Source organism: Diadema setosum, chromosome 6, assembly GCF_964275005.1.
Source record: "Diadema setosum chromosome 6, eeDiaSeto1, whole genome shotgun sequence".
NCBI lineage: Eukaryota > Metazoa > Echinodermata > Echinoidea > Diadematoida > Diadematidae > Diadema > Diadema setosum.
Window position 1 is genome coordinate 3,791,418 of NC_092690.1, and position 14,804 is coordinate 3,806,221.

Here is a 14,804-nt window from a genome sequence, read left to right on the forward strand (position 1 = left end):
CGTAATAGTAAAAATAATCTTAAGCGCTTGGAATTTTTTTTTTTCTGTGTTGAACATTGCTAATGACACATAAGCCCTTAGGACAATAACGACACTGGAGCATATAAAAATACAGTAAGTAACTGATTCTTTTTGATACGATTGTTTTGAAAAGATGTAAATGCTGCTCTATTCTCCATCTTTCGCTCAGACAGACGTCAGAAGTACTTAAAAATGCAAAGTAGGACAATTAAGACAGGAAGACACACACGTATCCCATTATGCATAGGTATCTGAAGCCACAATTTCCATCTGTCCAAAACAAAAAAGTCTGGAATTTCATAATGATTCTTGATTAAGCTCTAGGCTGTTACATCCGCCACATCGTCATACAATTCCTCGTCCAAGTTCTGAAGTGACAAGTACTCCTGGAAAGAGCAATGTAAGCACATATGATTGGAAATAATTTCATCTCATTGTCGAAAATAATTTTCGGTGTTCTATTAGCCTTTGTCAATCAAATGTTATGAACATATCAAAAAAAAATCAAGAAATGATAAAGTGTTCAAAATGTTTAAGTCATGATAATGACATCATTATTTTATTACATAAATCCTTTCCGAAATAAGGTTCATTTAACACCATTTTATTGTGTTCAATAAATACCGTCCGTCATATCAACTTGTATAATCTCTACACCAGTTATTTCATTTTTTTTTTAATAATTTTTCCCATCATAAGATTAGAATTACAAATGTGCAGGTGCAATATTGAAATGTTTGACAATATTTTTCCCAAGACAAATCACTGAAAAGACACAATAGCAGAATTATGCTGAAATCACGTGCATAACTATGTACAGGTGTTAATTGACACAGTTGTAAATGTTTGTCTGAATTTTACAAAGTATTCCTTTTGTTAGATGTTATAATGACGCCAGTATTCTTTGTCGTGTTCTCATGGGCTGATTTTAACTTCTTTTTCTTCCTGCCTTTTAATTCATTTTGTCCAAGGACAAGCTTAGGACATTTAATTGAACCGGAATTATTATGTTTTGTGTTTTAACAATTAGCTGCATTACTAGTGAAATAAATAGTTCGTCAACTGCTGAATTGAGGCTTTACAAAATCATCATTACATCAATTACCCGTCAGCAAATTTTCAATTTTAATTTCCATTTCAATTTTGGTTTAACTAAAATCATCAAATACAATCCGAAAACTAACCTATTTTGTTTACTTCAAACTTTACAGTAGGGAGACATGAGGAGAAAATAAAAACAAATCAAGCACACACTTTACACAACAACTGATTCATATTGACAACCCCCACCCAATAGAAAAGAATACCAAAAATACCGACAAAACAACTAAATAATGCTATGAACACGATGAGTAATACCTTTCACTCTGTTAGTGAAAGAAATAATATAAATGAAAACAGTATGATAGCTTACGTGATACAATTCCATTGTCAGTTCAAGCTTCTGCTGAATGCCGTCATAAGAGCATCTCTTTGCGGGCTCCATTTCCCAACAGCTGGTCATTATAGAGTATCTAGGACGGGAACAGAAGTTAACAACAAGAGGCTCCATGACTGATCGGTTTCCGCACTGATCTGTCCTTAGTGTCTAATCTCAAAAGTGTCGAATCTAGACAGACTCGGTACAGGACACCAGAAATCTATGAAAATTCTAGTCAACGAACACCAGGTAAAAACATACCAACTCACAAACGCACACACCTAACACCAACACACGCACCTGAGTCAGGGCTCCACACTAACTTTTTTTTTTTCTTGGTGGCCCGATATTGCCACCAAAATCATCAATTTCAAATTTTTTGGTGGCCCAAGAGAAAAATTTGGTGGACCGAAAAAAAAAGAAACCATTAAAAGTCCTGTATTTCTTTTTTTTTTTTTTAAATTAGTCAAATATCTAAGTTTTATCATAGTAAGAATTGCAAGCTGGACATATCTACTCATAAAAAAAACCTCAAGAAACTCGCAACACTTACTCTCAGGCACTCATTCAGTCCTTTTCAATCATTCTTTAAACAAATTTAATTGCTGATTTCCGGCGCAAAAAGTTATGAATTTAACGACATTCTTTTCAAAAAAAAAAAAATTAGTGACCAAAGGCGGGCCACCACATTTGCCTTTTTTTGAAATTTGGTGACCCGACTTTCATTTTGGGTGGCCCCGGGCCACCAGGCCACCGTTAGTGTCAAGCCCTGCCTATTGAAAGTACAAGAGCACACACGCTCAAAGACTCACACACAACATGCAAACGGGCACGCATACAAATAGACACACACATTACATGTATATCGAATCCACTTGAAAACTGGGAGTGAAGGTAAATACTCACAATTCTTGACCACAGTGAGAAGGGCGTGGCATCTTGTAACCCATGGTAACCTGCTGCTCCACCATTTCCATCGTCATTTGGGGATATGGTCTCGCTCCTTGGAAAGATGAAGAGAAGACAGCAGAGGAAAGGAAGATACACGACACGTGCATAATATGTACCAGTTTCTTTTTTCTATGTATTTAGTTGGTATATAAGTTTGGGATAGTAATCTTTCATCGAATTGCGCTGGCTCGTTCACACTCATTGTACCTTACGTGTCTCAAGGGCATACACAGTAATTTGATAATCTCAAGGACTTTGGAACAAAGTAAACAATATGCGTGATTATTCATAATATCGTGTTTTGTTATACACATCATATATAATTATCTATGTGAATTACCAAAATTACATATTGTCGTTTTCTTAGTGTAAATCTTAGTTTATGATTATTGTGGTATTAAACAAAAAAAAAATATATATATATACTTCTTAACCTATTCCCTATATTATGATATCATTTCGTCCTACCAAGAGTGACGATTTCCCAAAGAAGGATTCCATAAGACCAAACATCGCCCTCTAGCGACCAATCTTTATTCTGCATTCCTTCCGGTGACATCCAGCGCGTTGGTTTCTGCAAAAAAAAAAAAAATGATTGAAAAATATAAGCAAATAAAATACAAATTATTGGAATCTCTCATATATTATTGCAGTATCAAGAAACTTTACCACCTTCAGTCTTTCACTTTCACGTTATTAAATAAAGCAAAATACATTTTATAGTGTGATGTTTTTGAGTCAAAATTTCTCGAACTTACTGGTATGTGATTCAAAAGAGAATGGAGAAGGCCTATTTCTGTATATTTTTTTTTTCACACAAGCTTGCTTTTTGAGTGGACTGAGACATCCCAGGATTCATGTTGTGAATTTCATTGCTGGGGAAAATATTTTTTTATAGGGATGTGTATATCATATAGGCAGGGGCGGATCCTGGAATTCCATTAAGAGAGGTGCGCAAAAGTAATTCTGGTGGTACTCTCGGTTTTAATCAAATAAGATTTTGTTTTTTTATATTTGTTTTATTTTTATATTTCAAACACAATTTAAAGGGATAGTACAGTATTGGTGGAGATGAGAATTGGGCTTTAAACTTTTTGCGAGAGAGCAAAAAAACACTTATGATATAGTACACAGGATACCATTTTAAAAGGGATTCAAAGTTCATTTGATGAAAATCGGAATGACTGAAGCATTCAAAAACAAGAAAACAAAGCGATCGCAATAAATTGTGGTTCCCACACTTTATTAGAGTCACTCTTTTTTGTTGTTGATATCTCAGCCATTTCAAAACCAATTTTTTAATCAAATAAACGTTGAATTCCCCAAAAGAATCACATGCTCTTTCATAATTAATACAAGGTTTCTCATTATCTCACCAAAAATGATAGAAACCTGAAATTAGGTCTCGACCAAAACTGTACGATCCCTTTAAAAGGGAAGCGCCTAGTACGCCTCCCACCTGCTCCGCCACTGACAAAGGTATGTATATAATCTTTCAGAAAAGAAAGACTATAATGTCCTTGTAACGTGGTATCTACTCAATTTTAGTAGTCATGTTCAGTTGAGCAATAATTCTGCAAATCTTAGTAATACTTACATTTCCAGCGGGTGACATGATTGACGTCATCCCGTAGTCAGAAATTTTACACATCCTGGGGTCTTCCTTCATCAGAATGTTGTGTGCACAGAGGTTTCCATGGACAATCTTAATGTGATAACAAGTCATACTTTGATAAGAAATATATGAATCACAAGTTTCGGAGAAAGTAGAACGTCATTGACCTATCATTTTCGCAACGATGGCGGAAAGGACACACACACACACACACACACACACACACACACACACAATGGGCTAAAATTACAGGCGTTTTAATGCTCATCGTATCATAATCATATTACGGAAGAAAGTGCGAGAGAACCTATAAGGAAGCATTTGTTTGTGGGGTTACAAATTCCAAAAAAGGAAGTCGCCGGTATATATTTGCATGTGTGTGTGTGTGTGCGTGTGTGTGTGTGTGCGTGTGCGTGTGTTTGTGTGTTTGTGTGTTTACGTGAGTGGGAGTGCTTAAAGGTCCTACAGTATTTACCTTTGGGAGCAGTCATTGACACATGTTCAAAATATCAAAATTGATGCATAATGTGTAAGTCTGATATTTCACAAAACACCCTATCACATGAATTTTTCGCAATAAAGCCTAAGATATTAGCAGAATCAGTGTTTTTGGCAATAAACCGTAACTGTGGACGGTCTTTAAAACTGAAATTCAAGAATACCTTGTAAGCTTGAGTTCAAGAAAAAAAAATATTCGAATCTTGTGAAAAAATTATAAAATGAAGAGTTATCGGACAGTAAAGACAAAGGTTAGATTAATGCAGGGTTATATCATTATTAAACAGGAAAAAAATTGTAATACAGGATCTTTTGGGTACGTCATGTTAGTGCATTGTGACTTCAATGAAGAATGAAGCCTAGACGCCAGTTGAAAAAAAAAAAAGTACATTGCTCATCAAAATGATACATGGTGTCTCTCTCGCAAATTCATACTTACCCCCCGGCCAAATACCGGTTAGTGGTAAGGTCAGAGTAAAGATTAGGGTTAGGATTAGGGTTAGGGTTAGGAGTTTGGTTTAGGGTTAGGGTTAGGGTTAGGGTTGGGTTCAGGATAAGGATTAGGATTAGGGCCAGGGGAAGGGTGCGGGGTACTTGCCTAGGGGGTAATTGCCCTAGACCCCCTATGTGTCATATTTATTTTCTTTATTATGAAAAGTATGGTGAGTTTGTGCGGATTGATTTTCATGGAAAGGGTCAATGAAACCGCCTCTCTTCCGCTAATAGCAAATTTTTTATGCATGTGGTCAAGCACGAATTGAATCAGGTAAACAATAGTAAATAATAATAATAATAATAATAATAATAATAATAATAATAATAATTACAATAGTAATAATAATATTCACACTAATGTTTGCTAATATAAGCTTTGTTTTTTCAGTAGCATTTTCCACTTCAAACTATTTTGTTTTATTATGCCATGCTATCATTGTGCTTTGGTTCATTGTATTTTTTCCCTAGATTGAATTGATTTTGTGTAATCAAATATTTAAATGCCATCATGTTAGTGTTTTCTTGAATTGAAATAGAATTGATTACAAAAATCAAACGACGTTCGCTCTTCATCGTTCTAATTCAATTTGACACGTAAATCACCAGGCCCATTAATTAATGTTTCCCTTGTTTGAAAAAAAACACAAGAAGAGAGAGAGAGAGAGAGAGAGAGAGAGAGAGAGCTACTTTGTTCACTAGTCTCATGGCTGGGCGTACGGTATCTAATTACAAAGTGAAACTGTTTCCTCATAACACAGTTAAGAACGTACATACAATTTTGGCGTCCGCATAAGATAAAAATGAAGAGTTTGTTTGCAAAAACCGATAAGTCCATTTTTGAAGATTTTGAAAATTGGTTTCTGACATAAAGTACAAAATAATGTTTTTAAATGATGTATTGATCACTACATATGCAGGTACATTTTTGAAGTTATGGTCAAAAGAAGCAAGCATTTTCTTATTATTCTCTTTATTTTTCTTGACCTTTAATCGCAAATATCTCCATTTGGCAAATATGGACATATCGGTTTTTGCAAACAAACTCTTCAAATGTACTTTCCATAGGTAATTACCTTGTTGGACTCAAGGAAGTCCATCCCTTTAGCTACCTGCCAGGCGAACATTAGTAACTCAGTCTCATTAAATCGGGGTCTTAAAGGCTTGATGTTAGCGTAGGGAGATTTTGAAGTCTGGTTATTGAATTGAAGAAAAGTCAGCAATGTCCCACCGGAAACAAATTCGTTTACCATAGTACCTGCATGATGGCAGATATTTTCTTCACAGGAATAAATGCATATCGTTCAGTGCTACAAGCATTTCAATATGTCATCATTATAAATAGCGGGGATATATATATATATATATATATATATATATATATATATGTATATCGAAATATGAAAGTTCTGCGTCGGTGCGTAAAGTAGATATCAAGTGTAAAAACAGTCGTATAAACACCGCAGGAGCCAAAAAAATTGGACTGACGTTTCGGTCAAAGACCTTTATCAAAGACCTTTATAAAGACCTTTATCTTTGATAAAGGTCTTAGACCGAAGCATCAGTCCAATTTTTTTTTTTTTTGGCTTCTGCAGTGTTTATACGACTGTTTTTTACACTTGATATATATATATATATATATATATATATATATATATATATATATAATACATAATTATGTAATATGTATATATGAACATTGGTTATGATTTTTACTTTTAACTGAACGGCACCAGATTCCAATATATTAATGTAAAGCGACATTAAATTCATTTTAATTGCCTTTTAGAGATTAAAAAACAAAACAAAGAGGGGGGGGGCACACCATACTAGCATTGGAAGTCAGAATGACGCCATGTCAAATATATATGGCTATGGAAGGGAAAGGTAAGGCATATAATACCCTTCGTAGGTATTTATTCTGCTTCCCAAATGAATCAAAAAAAAAAAAATACACGGGTGTATCAAAAACCTAACCAACACTAACGGAGGAGTATTACAGAATTTCAGTTTATATTACATACACACCAACTTCACAATGAAATATTTAAATTCGTAATATAGTGATTAACCGTAGATTATGATAATAAAATAAAGATATTTTAATCAATAATATGATTGTTGGTGCTTGGAATGTGTTGTCAAACTTGCGTTTAACTCTTTGTGTGCCCCGTTCGAACGTCCGGCTCAGTGGACAGCGTGCCAACTTCGCATATTCTGCTCAACAAACAAAGCCGCCGAAACCGATCGATAAATCTCTAATCGACCGGTACAATGAAAGCGTTTCTCGCGCTTTTCTTCCTCTCACTTACGGCTTGCAGTCTACGTGGTGATTAAACTATCAAGCGGTGTTCCTAACCAGATTTACGTTTACATTCTAAGTTTCTGTCATGGTTTTATGTGCAAAATTCATGCCTTTACAGTAATGTAGCAACTGGCCATTTAAAAGAAATGTTGAAAATACATTTGTCATACTATGTATATCGAAGCAAAGTTTGGCATTCCTCAAACACTTTGCTCACTATTATGTACAGCTAAACAGAAATTTTAAGAAGTTATACAAATTGGAAACACAGAATTCTTTCTCAAAGCATGACTACCTTCGTGTCTCAGAATAACGTGGCACACAGGGGGTTTCAACCATGGCACATAAAGAGTTAACACTATCTCATGCACGAAATAGGAATATTATGAGGGGAAAGGGTAAAGTGGCCTTGTGTAGAGGGTCAAATTCTAGAGGTGACAAAACCTGCCTGTACACATCATTACTGAAACAAAAGATGAGACGGAAAAGACGAGCAACAATTCATATCTATTATCATATTTCATGCCCACCTACTCACATATCCAAACGAGTTTATTTCCATTGACACAATGTATATATATATATATATATATATATATATATATATATATATATATATATATATATAATGAGACCGTGCATACAAAAATAAGAAAAGTCGCACTATTTGATTTTGTTTGAGGACTAAAGAAAGATGAAACAGGTCAATGAAATAAAGTTTTAATTTTCCATATATTCTGCAAGAACTATTCTAATTTATTATTGACTTTTGTATCATAGAATGAAAGGGGAAGTCGATTTCCGCAGTTTTTCTAATACCTTTTGTTCATTTATCTAATCGTAAATATTTGATATACATATAAATACACACACACACACATATATATATATATATCTATAAATATGTATATACATAGTATGTATATATATATATATATATATATATATATATATATCATTGCTAGAGTGGTTTGATTAGGTATGTCTTGGAGGCTCCTTTTTCATTTCTTCAAATTCATTTGCACACGCTTCACACTCAATAACTTTCTTATAACTTTTGTACAAATAATGAATTACTAATTAACAAAATATGTTAATAGAACATGCTCAATTTCAGCTTAATCTAATAATCTCTCCATTGTTGTGGCTACGAAAGTTTACAATTTTTTTTTGTCCCATTCATCGTGCAGCTAGCACAGCTTGGTTAAGGACTAAGCGCCTCAATAGATTGTGTACTTCAGAGCCTCTTTGGCCAGTTCATACTTTTCCAGAGTGTGTGCTTTCTTTCCAATATTCAGACAGGTTTGGAGACTCCATCTGAATTGAGTTGTTCATCATTTCAAAGCTTAGAATCGGCTCTTTCAGAATCAGCCCTTACCTAAAAATTCAGGCCTGGCTACTTTTTGATTGTTTTGTGGTGCAGGGTCACGTTTTTGATAATCATATGCACAAGTTTTACTGCAATAATATTCCATGTTATCGATTACAATAAACAAACATTTTGTTCTTCCGCAATCAACTGAAGTGGTAACTTAAATCTCGAGATTTGTAACATAAACATTTAGGGCATCGAGTGTTCAACGATACATGAGTTTCCCATTAGGCAATTACTATGTATTTATCTCGACTCTTCCTGAGGAGTAGTCTGCGAGTATAGAATAGGAAGGTACTTACACAAAATGTCTGCATCCACATAATTATGTCCTAGTGTAGACATACAAAGCAATGCGTTGTAACAAGCTTAATCTTACAGGACAATGGATGAATACAGTCGTACAAGTCAATGTCATTTTGCCATATGTGTCTTGTTATCTCGTTCCTTGTTTTGACTCCTTTTTTTTGGGGGGGGGGGGTGAGGGGTGCTGAAACATTCGGTGTACTCACGATAATCAGGACAGCATCCAAAACACCTCACAATGTTTGGATGGTTTGGAAGGTTACGTAGATGTGTCACCAAATGCAGAAGGTCTGGACTGTTTTCTGTGAGTGCACAGCAAAGATGAAGATAGGTAAATACCATGATGATTGCATTATGTTACCAAAATCTTCTCTGAAGACTAAGTCAATTAATGTTATCTCAAAGACAATCAGGAGAAATAATATCACATCTAATACAGTGCGTATAAAAAAAAGGAATCCAACTTAGGAGGGCAACTATGTCATGATTGTCAGCTATGGAGAGCACAATGTTGACTGTTTGGAAAAAAAAAAAAAAAACTTTTCCCTATTCCATTGTAACCTAATTATGTTGACAAATGTCGTGCATGACTGAGCTTACGGACTTTAAAGTCCACAATGACAAATTGCACTTTTGTAAGTATTTGTGTTATTGTGAAGGAACAATGCATGTCTCACTGCATGGATGAGATCTGTCTATGAAAGTGGCCAAATTTTCAAAACCAGCCGCCGAGCCTGTACGAATGCAAATTTGTATTTAGCGTTTGTGTTTAGAGTTTCCCTAACATTTTATGGTTCATAACCTTGAACATGGCCACCTGTCCGATAACTTGGTCACTCCCATGGAGGCCAACCCACACGGTCCATTATTTTTTTTTTCTCTGTTCATATTCAACACAAAGCTGGCAGCGACAGACCATGCCTTGACTATAAAGAGAGGAAAATGGATAAGGGTTAAGCCTTTATAGCAGTGACCAAGTTATCGAAACATGGCTATGTTGAAGGTTATGGTATGTAAAAAGGTTTAGCAGAATAAATTCTAAACACGAACCTGCAGTAGAAGTGCAGGCTGACCTAATGATTTGGCCACTTTCATTGACAGATCTCATCCATGCAGTAAGACATGCATTGTTTGTTCACAATACAACGCAAACCTGGAAAAAAAAAACGCAAATTGTCATGGTCGTCTTTAAAGTCCATGTGTCCAGTCATGCATGACATGCGTCAACATAATTTGGTATTATTGGAAAGAGGATAAGTTGTCCTTTCCTCACAACTAACACTGCGCTCTCCATAGCTGACAATTATAAAATAATAGCCCACCAAAGTTGGATTACTTTTAAAGTAATAACCTGTGATCTGCCTCAGGGCTACCGAAGCCACGCCCTGTTTTGTGCGGAGTTCACCCTTCCACACGTCGCCAAAATTCCCCACGCCGATGGAACCAAGTCGAGAAAAGAACGCCAAGGTTTCGGTTCCAATAGCAGGGTTGATTTTTGTAAGTGGTTGGTACACAGCATCGTCTGCCAAAAGTTGAATATATTGATGTTTATAAATTATGTATACGGTATTGAATACACGGTATGTCTATTTTTGAAAAAAAAAAAAATCCTTTCTATTTTATCATCAGCTTTCAATATAAGTAAATCACAACCAGCTGTACATTCATTGTTTTATAATATAACATTATTATACTATAACAAAAACAATCAAAGAAAACTGAATACACTGAAAAAGTTTTTTTCTTTTTTAGAATATGATTTCTAGTGTATATTTTGATCACAAATGAAAAAAAAAATAGAAACAACAGTCGTTTATGAGCATTACAAATTGTGCCTTAGTTTCATTTTGGCATCAAATTACCGAGAAAAAGAATCATAAGGTGTGAAAATGCAACAATCTACCTTTGATTCGGCTTTCAATCATCTCATAAGTGCTGTTTTCGTCGCTTCCTGGTATGACTGTTCTGAATTAAAAAAGGAGAGCAGATTCAGTGAAATTCTAATTGGATTACTTTTAACTTTGACATCGTGATAGGTTATATAAATCTACAGAAAACGCATAAAGGTTACAAACACGCATAATTGGTGCACTGTCAGCAAAACATTTTTGGTCTATTCATGGGGAAACTGGAATAAATGCAAGACAAAGTGAATTGATTGAGTTTTTTCTTACCTTACGTTCTCTTCAGTGTTATTTGGCACTAAAAGAATAAGGAAAGAGGAGAAAGTGATATATTTTGTAGGTTACATACGAAATAAATTCACCAGTTCAATTGGCTTTCGCCACTGTCAATTTCTATATGATTGCTATTACAATAATTTGATATATATGGTTAAATGTATTGAATGTTGGAGTGATTGCAGTGACTTATTTTCGTATTTACCATAGAGGCCCATTTGTGTGTATGCTTGTGTGTGTGTGTGTGTGTGTGTGTATGTATTTCCGCAGAATCAGGGGAAGTTTCAGATTGTCATTATACTACCTTATGTCAAATAATACTATTGTAATGACAAATTGTACGCTTTAAAGGGATGGTAAAGTATTGGTGGAGATGAGAATTCGGCTTTAAACCTTTTGCGAGATACCAAGAAAACACTTATGATATAGTACAGAGCATACCATTTAAAGAGACATTCAGATTTTATTTGATGAAAATCGGGTTTGGAATGACTGAAACTTCCAAAAACAAAGTAAAACAAAGCAATGGCAATAAAGTGTGGGTCCCACATTATAATTTTTGGATATTTCGGCCATTTCAAAACAAATTTTCATCAAATAAACGTTGAATTCCTCATAGAATTACATGCTCTTTCATATTTCATACAAGTTTTCTCATTATCTCACCAAAAGAAAATTTCAGAAACCTGAAATTAGGTCTCAACCATAATTATACGATCCCTTTAAGAACCCTTGTAACAAAAAAAAATCATACAAACCTTTGTGGAAGCCTTTGCAGAACTGCACACTAATCAATGTTATAGAAAGCGCCAGCAGTACACCCATGATTGACAGCGCGGCAACGTAACCAGTAGACACGGTAGAGGGATCTAGAATAAATTATTTTGTCAATTCAAAGTTTATTTCATCTTTCGACAAAGCATATATGTTTCACTTCCTTCGATAACAGAGAATAAGGTAAACAGAAAATTGTGTAATGAAAAGACTGTACAATAATGAGGACCTTATAGTAATTACACATTGTGGTAAAAACGAAACAGAAGTGGTCAAAATGAAATGCATGTATAATTGTTTAAAGTGAAAAAAATGGAGAAACCCACTAAAAAGAAACAGCTTGTAGAGTGTGGGCCCCTCTGAAAAACAAAAAATCGATGAAAAAAAAGAACTGAAGCATCGTAGATTAAAAAAGAAAAGAAAATAGGTAGAAGTCTGGATGCCCACTGAAAATTACCCGTTCCATACGGGAACCCGGTGGCCTGCGCATTAAGTCTATGGGCATTTCCCAATCCAGTATGGAAGTGGTTAACAGATAAATACACTTACTTTCATAGACGTGAACAAACATGAAACAAGACTAGACAACAAAACCACTACTGAAGAAAAGGCTGCACCGGACAAAAAGGGATGGACAAGACTAACAAACAGTACACAAAATAGCTAACAAAAACGCACTACGGAGACAGCAATCTTCGGCAGAAGCATGTCAGGAGAAACAGATGGTAGTTGTGGAGAAAAAAAAGGTAATATTGTAACGCCTAAAAAAGACGACAAGGAAATAGAGGGACGCATGGACAGGAGTAAAGTTACATAGACGGAAATTCAACTCTTAGAAGAGTATTATAACGGCAAATTGAAAAAAAAAAAAAACCAAATATGACCTAACACGTTGATTCCCGTCTAAAGGAAATGACAACTGCAGTCTGCTTAAAATGGTACGGTAATTGTTAAGGTGAGGATTCAGGATTCCTGGATACCTAAAATAAACCAAAGTTAAAGATCATGCAATTTTAACAGGAATTCAAAGTTTATTTGAGAGAAATCGGTTTTGAAATGACCAACATATCCAAAAACAAAGAAAAAAGAAGCAATTCTAAAAAAAGGTGGGCACCACCTTTTCCTAGGATCTTTTTTATTTCTTTCTTTTTGGATATCTCATCCATTTCAATTGTAATCAAATGAATGTTAAACTCTTCTCATAATAAAGGACATGCTCTGTTATGCTTCATACACGCTTTCAAATTATATCACATGATAAAAAAAAAAAGTTTGAAACCTAAAGACACATCACAACCAAAACTGTACATCCCTTTCGATGTACCAAGTCGTGTCCAATGGCAGCTGAATCACCACCACAGAATAAACAGAGATCACGATTGCGTTTTTATACTATAGTATTTTTCTCATTTTCTTAGAAACTTAGTCATTGTAAGCCAAATTCCTTGTTGTCACAAAGACATTTAGATTGAAATCAGGGAAAAAAAAGTGTTTGCTTTGTAAAATAAATATGTATTTGGTCCATACCATATCTTGAAAGATGCACCACAACGAAGGGAGTTGACTACTAGTATTGTGAGAAGAGAACTTCCTGACCTGATCACGTAAAGTGTGCATGGTTGTTTCAATAACATAATTATCTCTTCATTCGAGTTATGAACTTACTGTATTACGTGATGGTACTAAACTCTGAGAAACGGAATTTCCTTTTTCTTCAAGGGATTGTTTTACCTTCGGGAGCATTCTATCATTTGATGTATATGTGTAGCTCAATATATGACAGTGCATCACAAAACGAACAAAAAGTCGCACCCCTTGATTTCACGTGAGGACTAAAAAAAGGTGAGATGGGTAAACCGAGTCAATCTTGAGTTTTTCATATTTTCTGAAAGAGCTATCCTTCTTCTACATTATTCTTTAGTTTGGGATCAAAACTTGAATGGCAAAGTGTGTTTTCAGTAGTTTTTCTACAACCCATTTTTCGGGGGAAATAGAATGGTCAGGTTTGTCTTACCGTCCCCTTTTCATTTCTTGAAATCCTTTACACACTCTTCACTTTCAAGTCTAATAACTTTTGAAAGGACAAGTCTACTGCTTTGAAAGTTGGCAATAATCATGGGTAGAATGTGTTAATAAAACATGCTTAATTTCAGCCTAATCTAATAATTTCTTCATTGTAGTTGCTCCAGTGGTTCACATCCTGTGATTTGTCTCTTTCATTGCACAGCTAGCACGGCTCGGTAAAGATTAAGCGCTTGAATAGACCCTGTACTTCAGAGCCTCTTTTCTCAGTTCACACTTTTCCAGAGTGTGCGCTTTCTTTCTAGAATTTAGATAGGTGAAGGGAGTTTGTTTGTTTGTTCATTTCCATCTAAGAAGACTTAGATTTCCTGATCCTGATCCTGATCATTTTTTTTTACCCTCCAAAAATGATCAGGAATGCAATTCGTAGAGTAAAAGAGAAATCCCGAAGAGATGTCTTCAACCAAACTAAGTTGGAGAAAAACAAGGAACGCCTTCCATTCGTGACCACTTACCACCCTGCTGCCAAATCTTTCGTGAAACAAGACAGGCAAGAATGGCCTACACTGGCTCTCGACCCCTAGTTTAAATAGGGAAACCTGTCGGATATCAACCTCTACACGCCCAGCGTCAGCTCCCAAATCTCAGGAAATTGCTTGTGAACACCAAACTCCCAGCACCTTTACCACCGAGTGGTAACACACCATGTGCTAAGCCTAGGTGCCAAATTTGCAAACACCTTATTATTGACACCAGGGTGAAAATCTCCAACAATGTCACCCTCCGTCCAGAGAGACTTACCTGCGATTCCAGTAATGTTCTGTATTGTCTAATGTGTGCAAAATGCC

The 14,804-nt window shown here is 35.3% G+C and overlaps 1 protein-coding gene across 1 annotated transcript; it reads right to left on the minus strand.

Moving 5' to 3' along the window:
• Positions 1 to 341: 341 nt before the first annotated feature.
• Positions 342 to 10,905, minus strand: LOC140230155 (tyrosine kinase receptor Cad96Ca-like). Its single transcript, XM_072310344.1, has 9 exons — positions 10,884 to 10,905; positions 10,332 to 10,502; positions 9,187 to 9,282; positions 6,074 to 6,255; positions 3,990 to 4,097; positions 2,861 to 2,966; positions 2,348 to 2,444; positions 1,436 to 1,535; positions 342 to 407 (listed from the first exon to the last, which is right to left on the minus strand). Exons 1-9 carry the CDS (start codon positions 10,903 to 10,905, stop codon positions 342 to 344), a joined length of 948 nt encoding a protein of 315 aa, XP_072166445.1.
• Positions 10,906 to 14,804: the final 3,899 nt, after the last annotated feature.

What these genes read in the sequence shown, in the direction of transcription:
- LOC140230155 (XM_072310344.1), bottom strand. Translation starts at nt 10,905, where the DNA reads ATGATTGAAAGCCGAATCAAAG. An exon ending in GATTGAAAGCCGAATCAAAG is followed by an intron (nt 10,503 to 10,883) that starts GTAGATTGTTGC and finishes AACTTTTGGCAG; the next exon opens with ACGATGCTGTGTACCAACCA. An exon ending in TCATGTCACCCGCTGGAAAT is followed by an intron (nt 2,967 to 3,989) that starts GTAAGTATTACT and finishes TTTTTTTTGCAG; the next exon opens with AAACCAACGCGCTGGATGTC.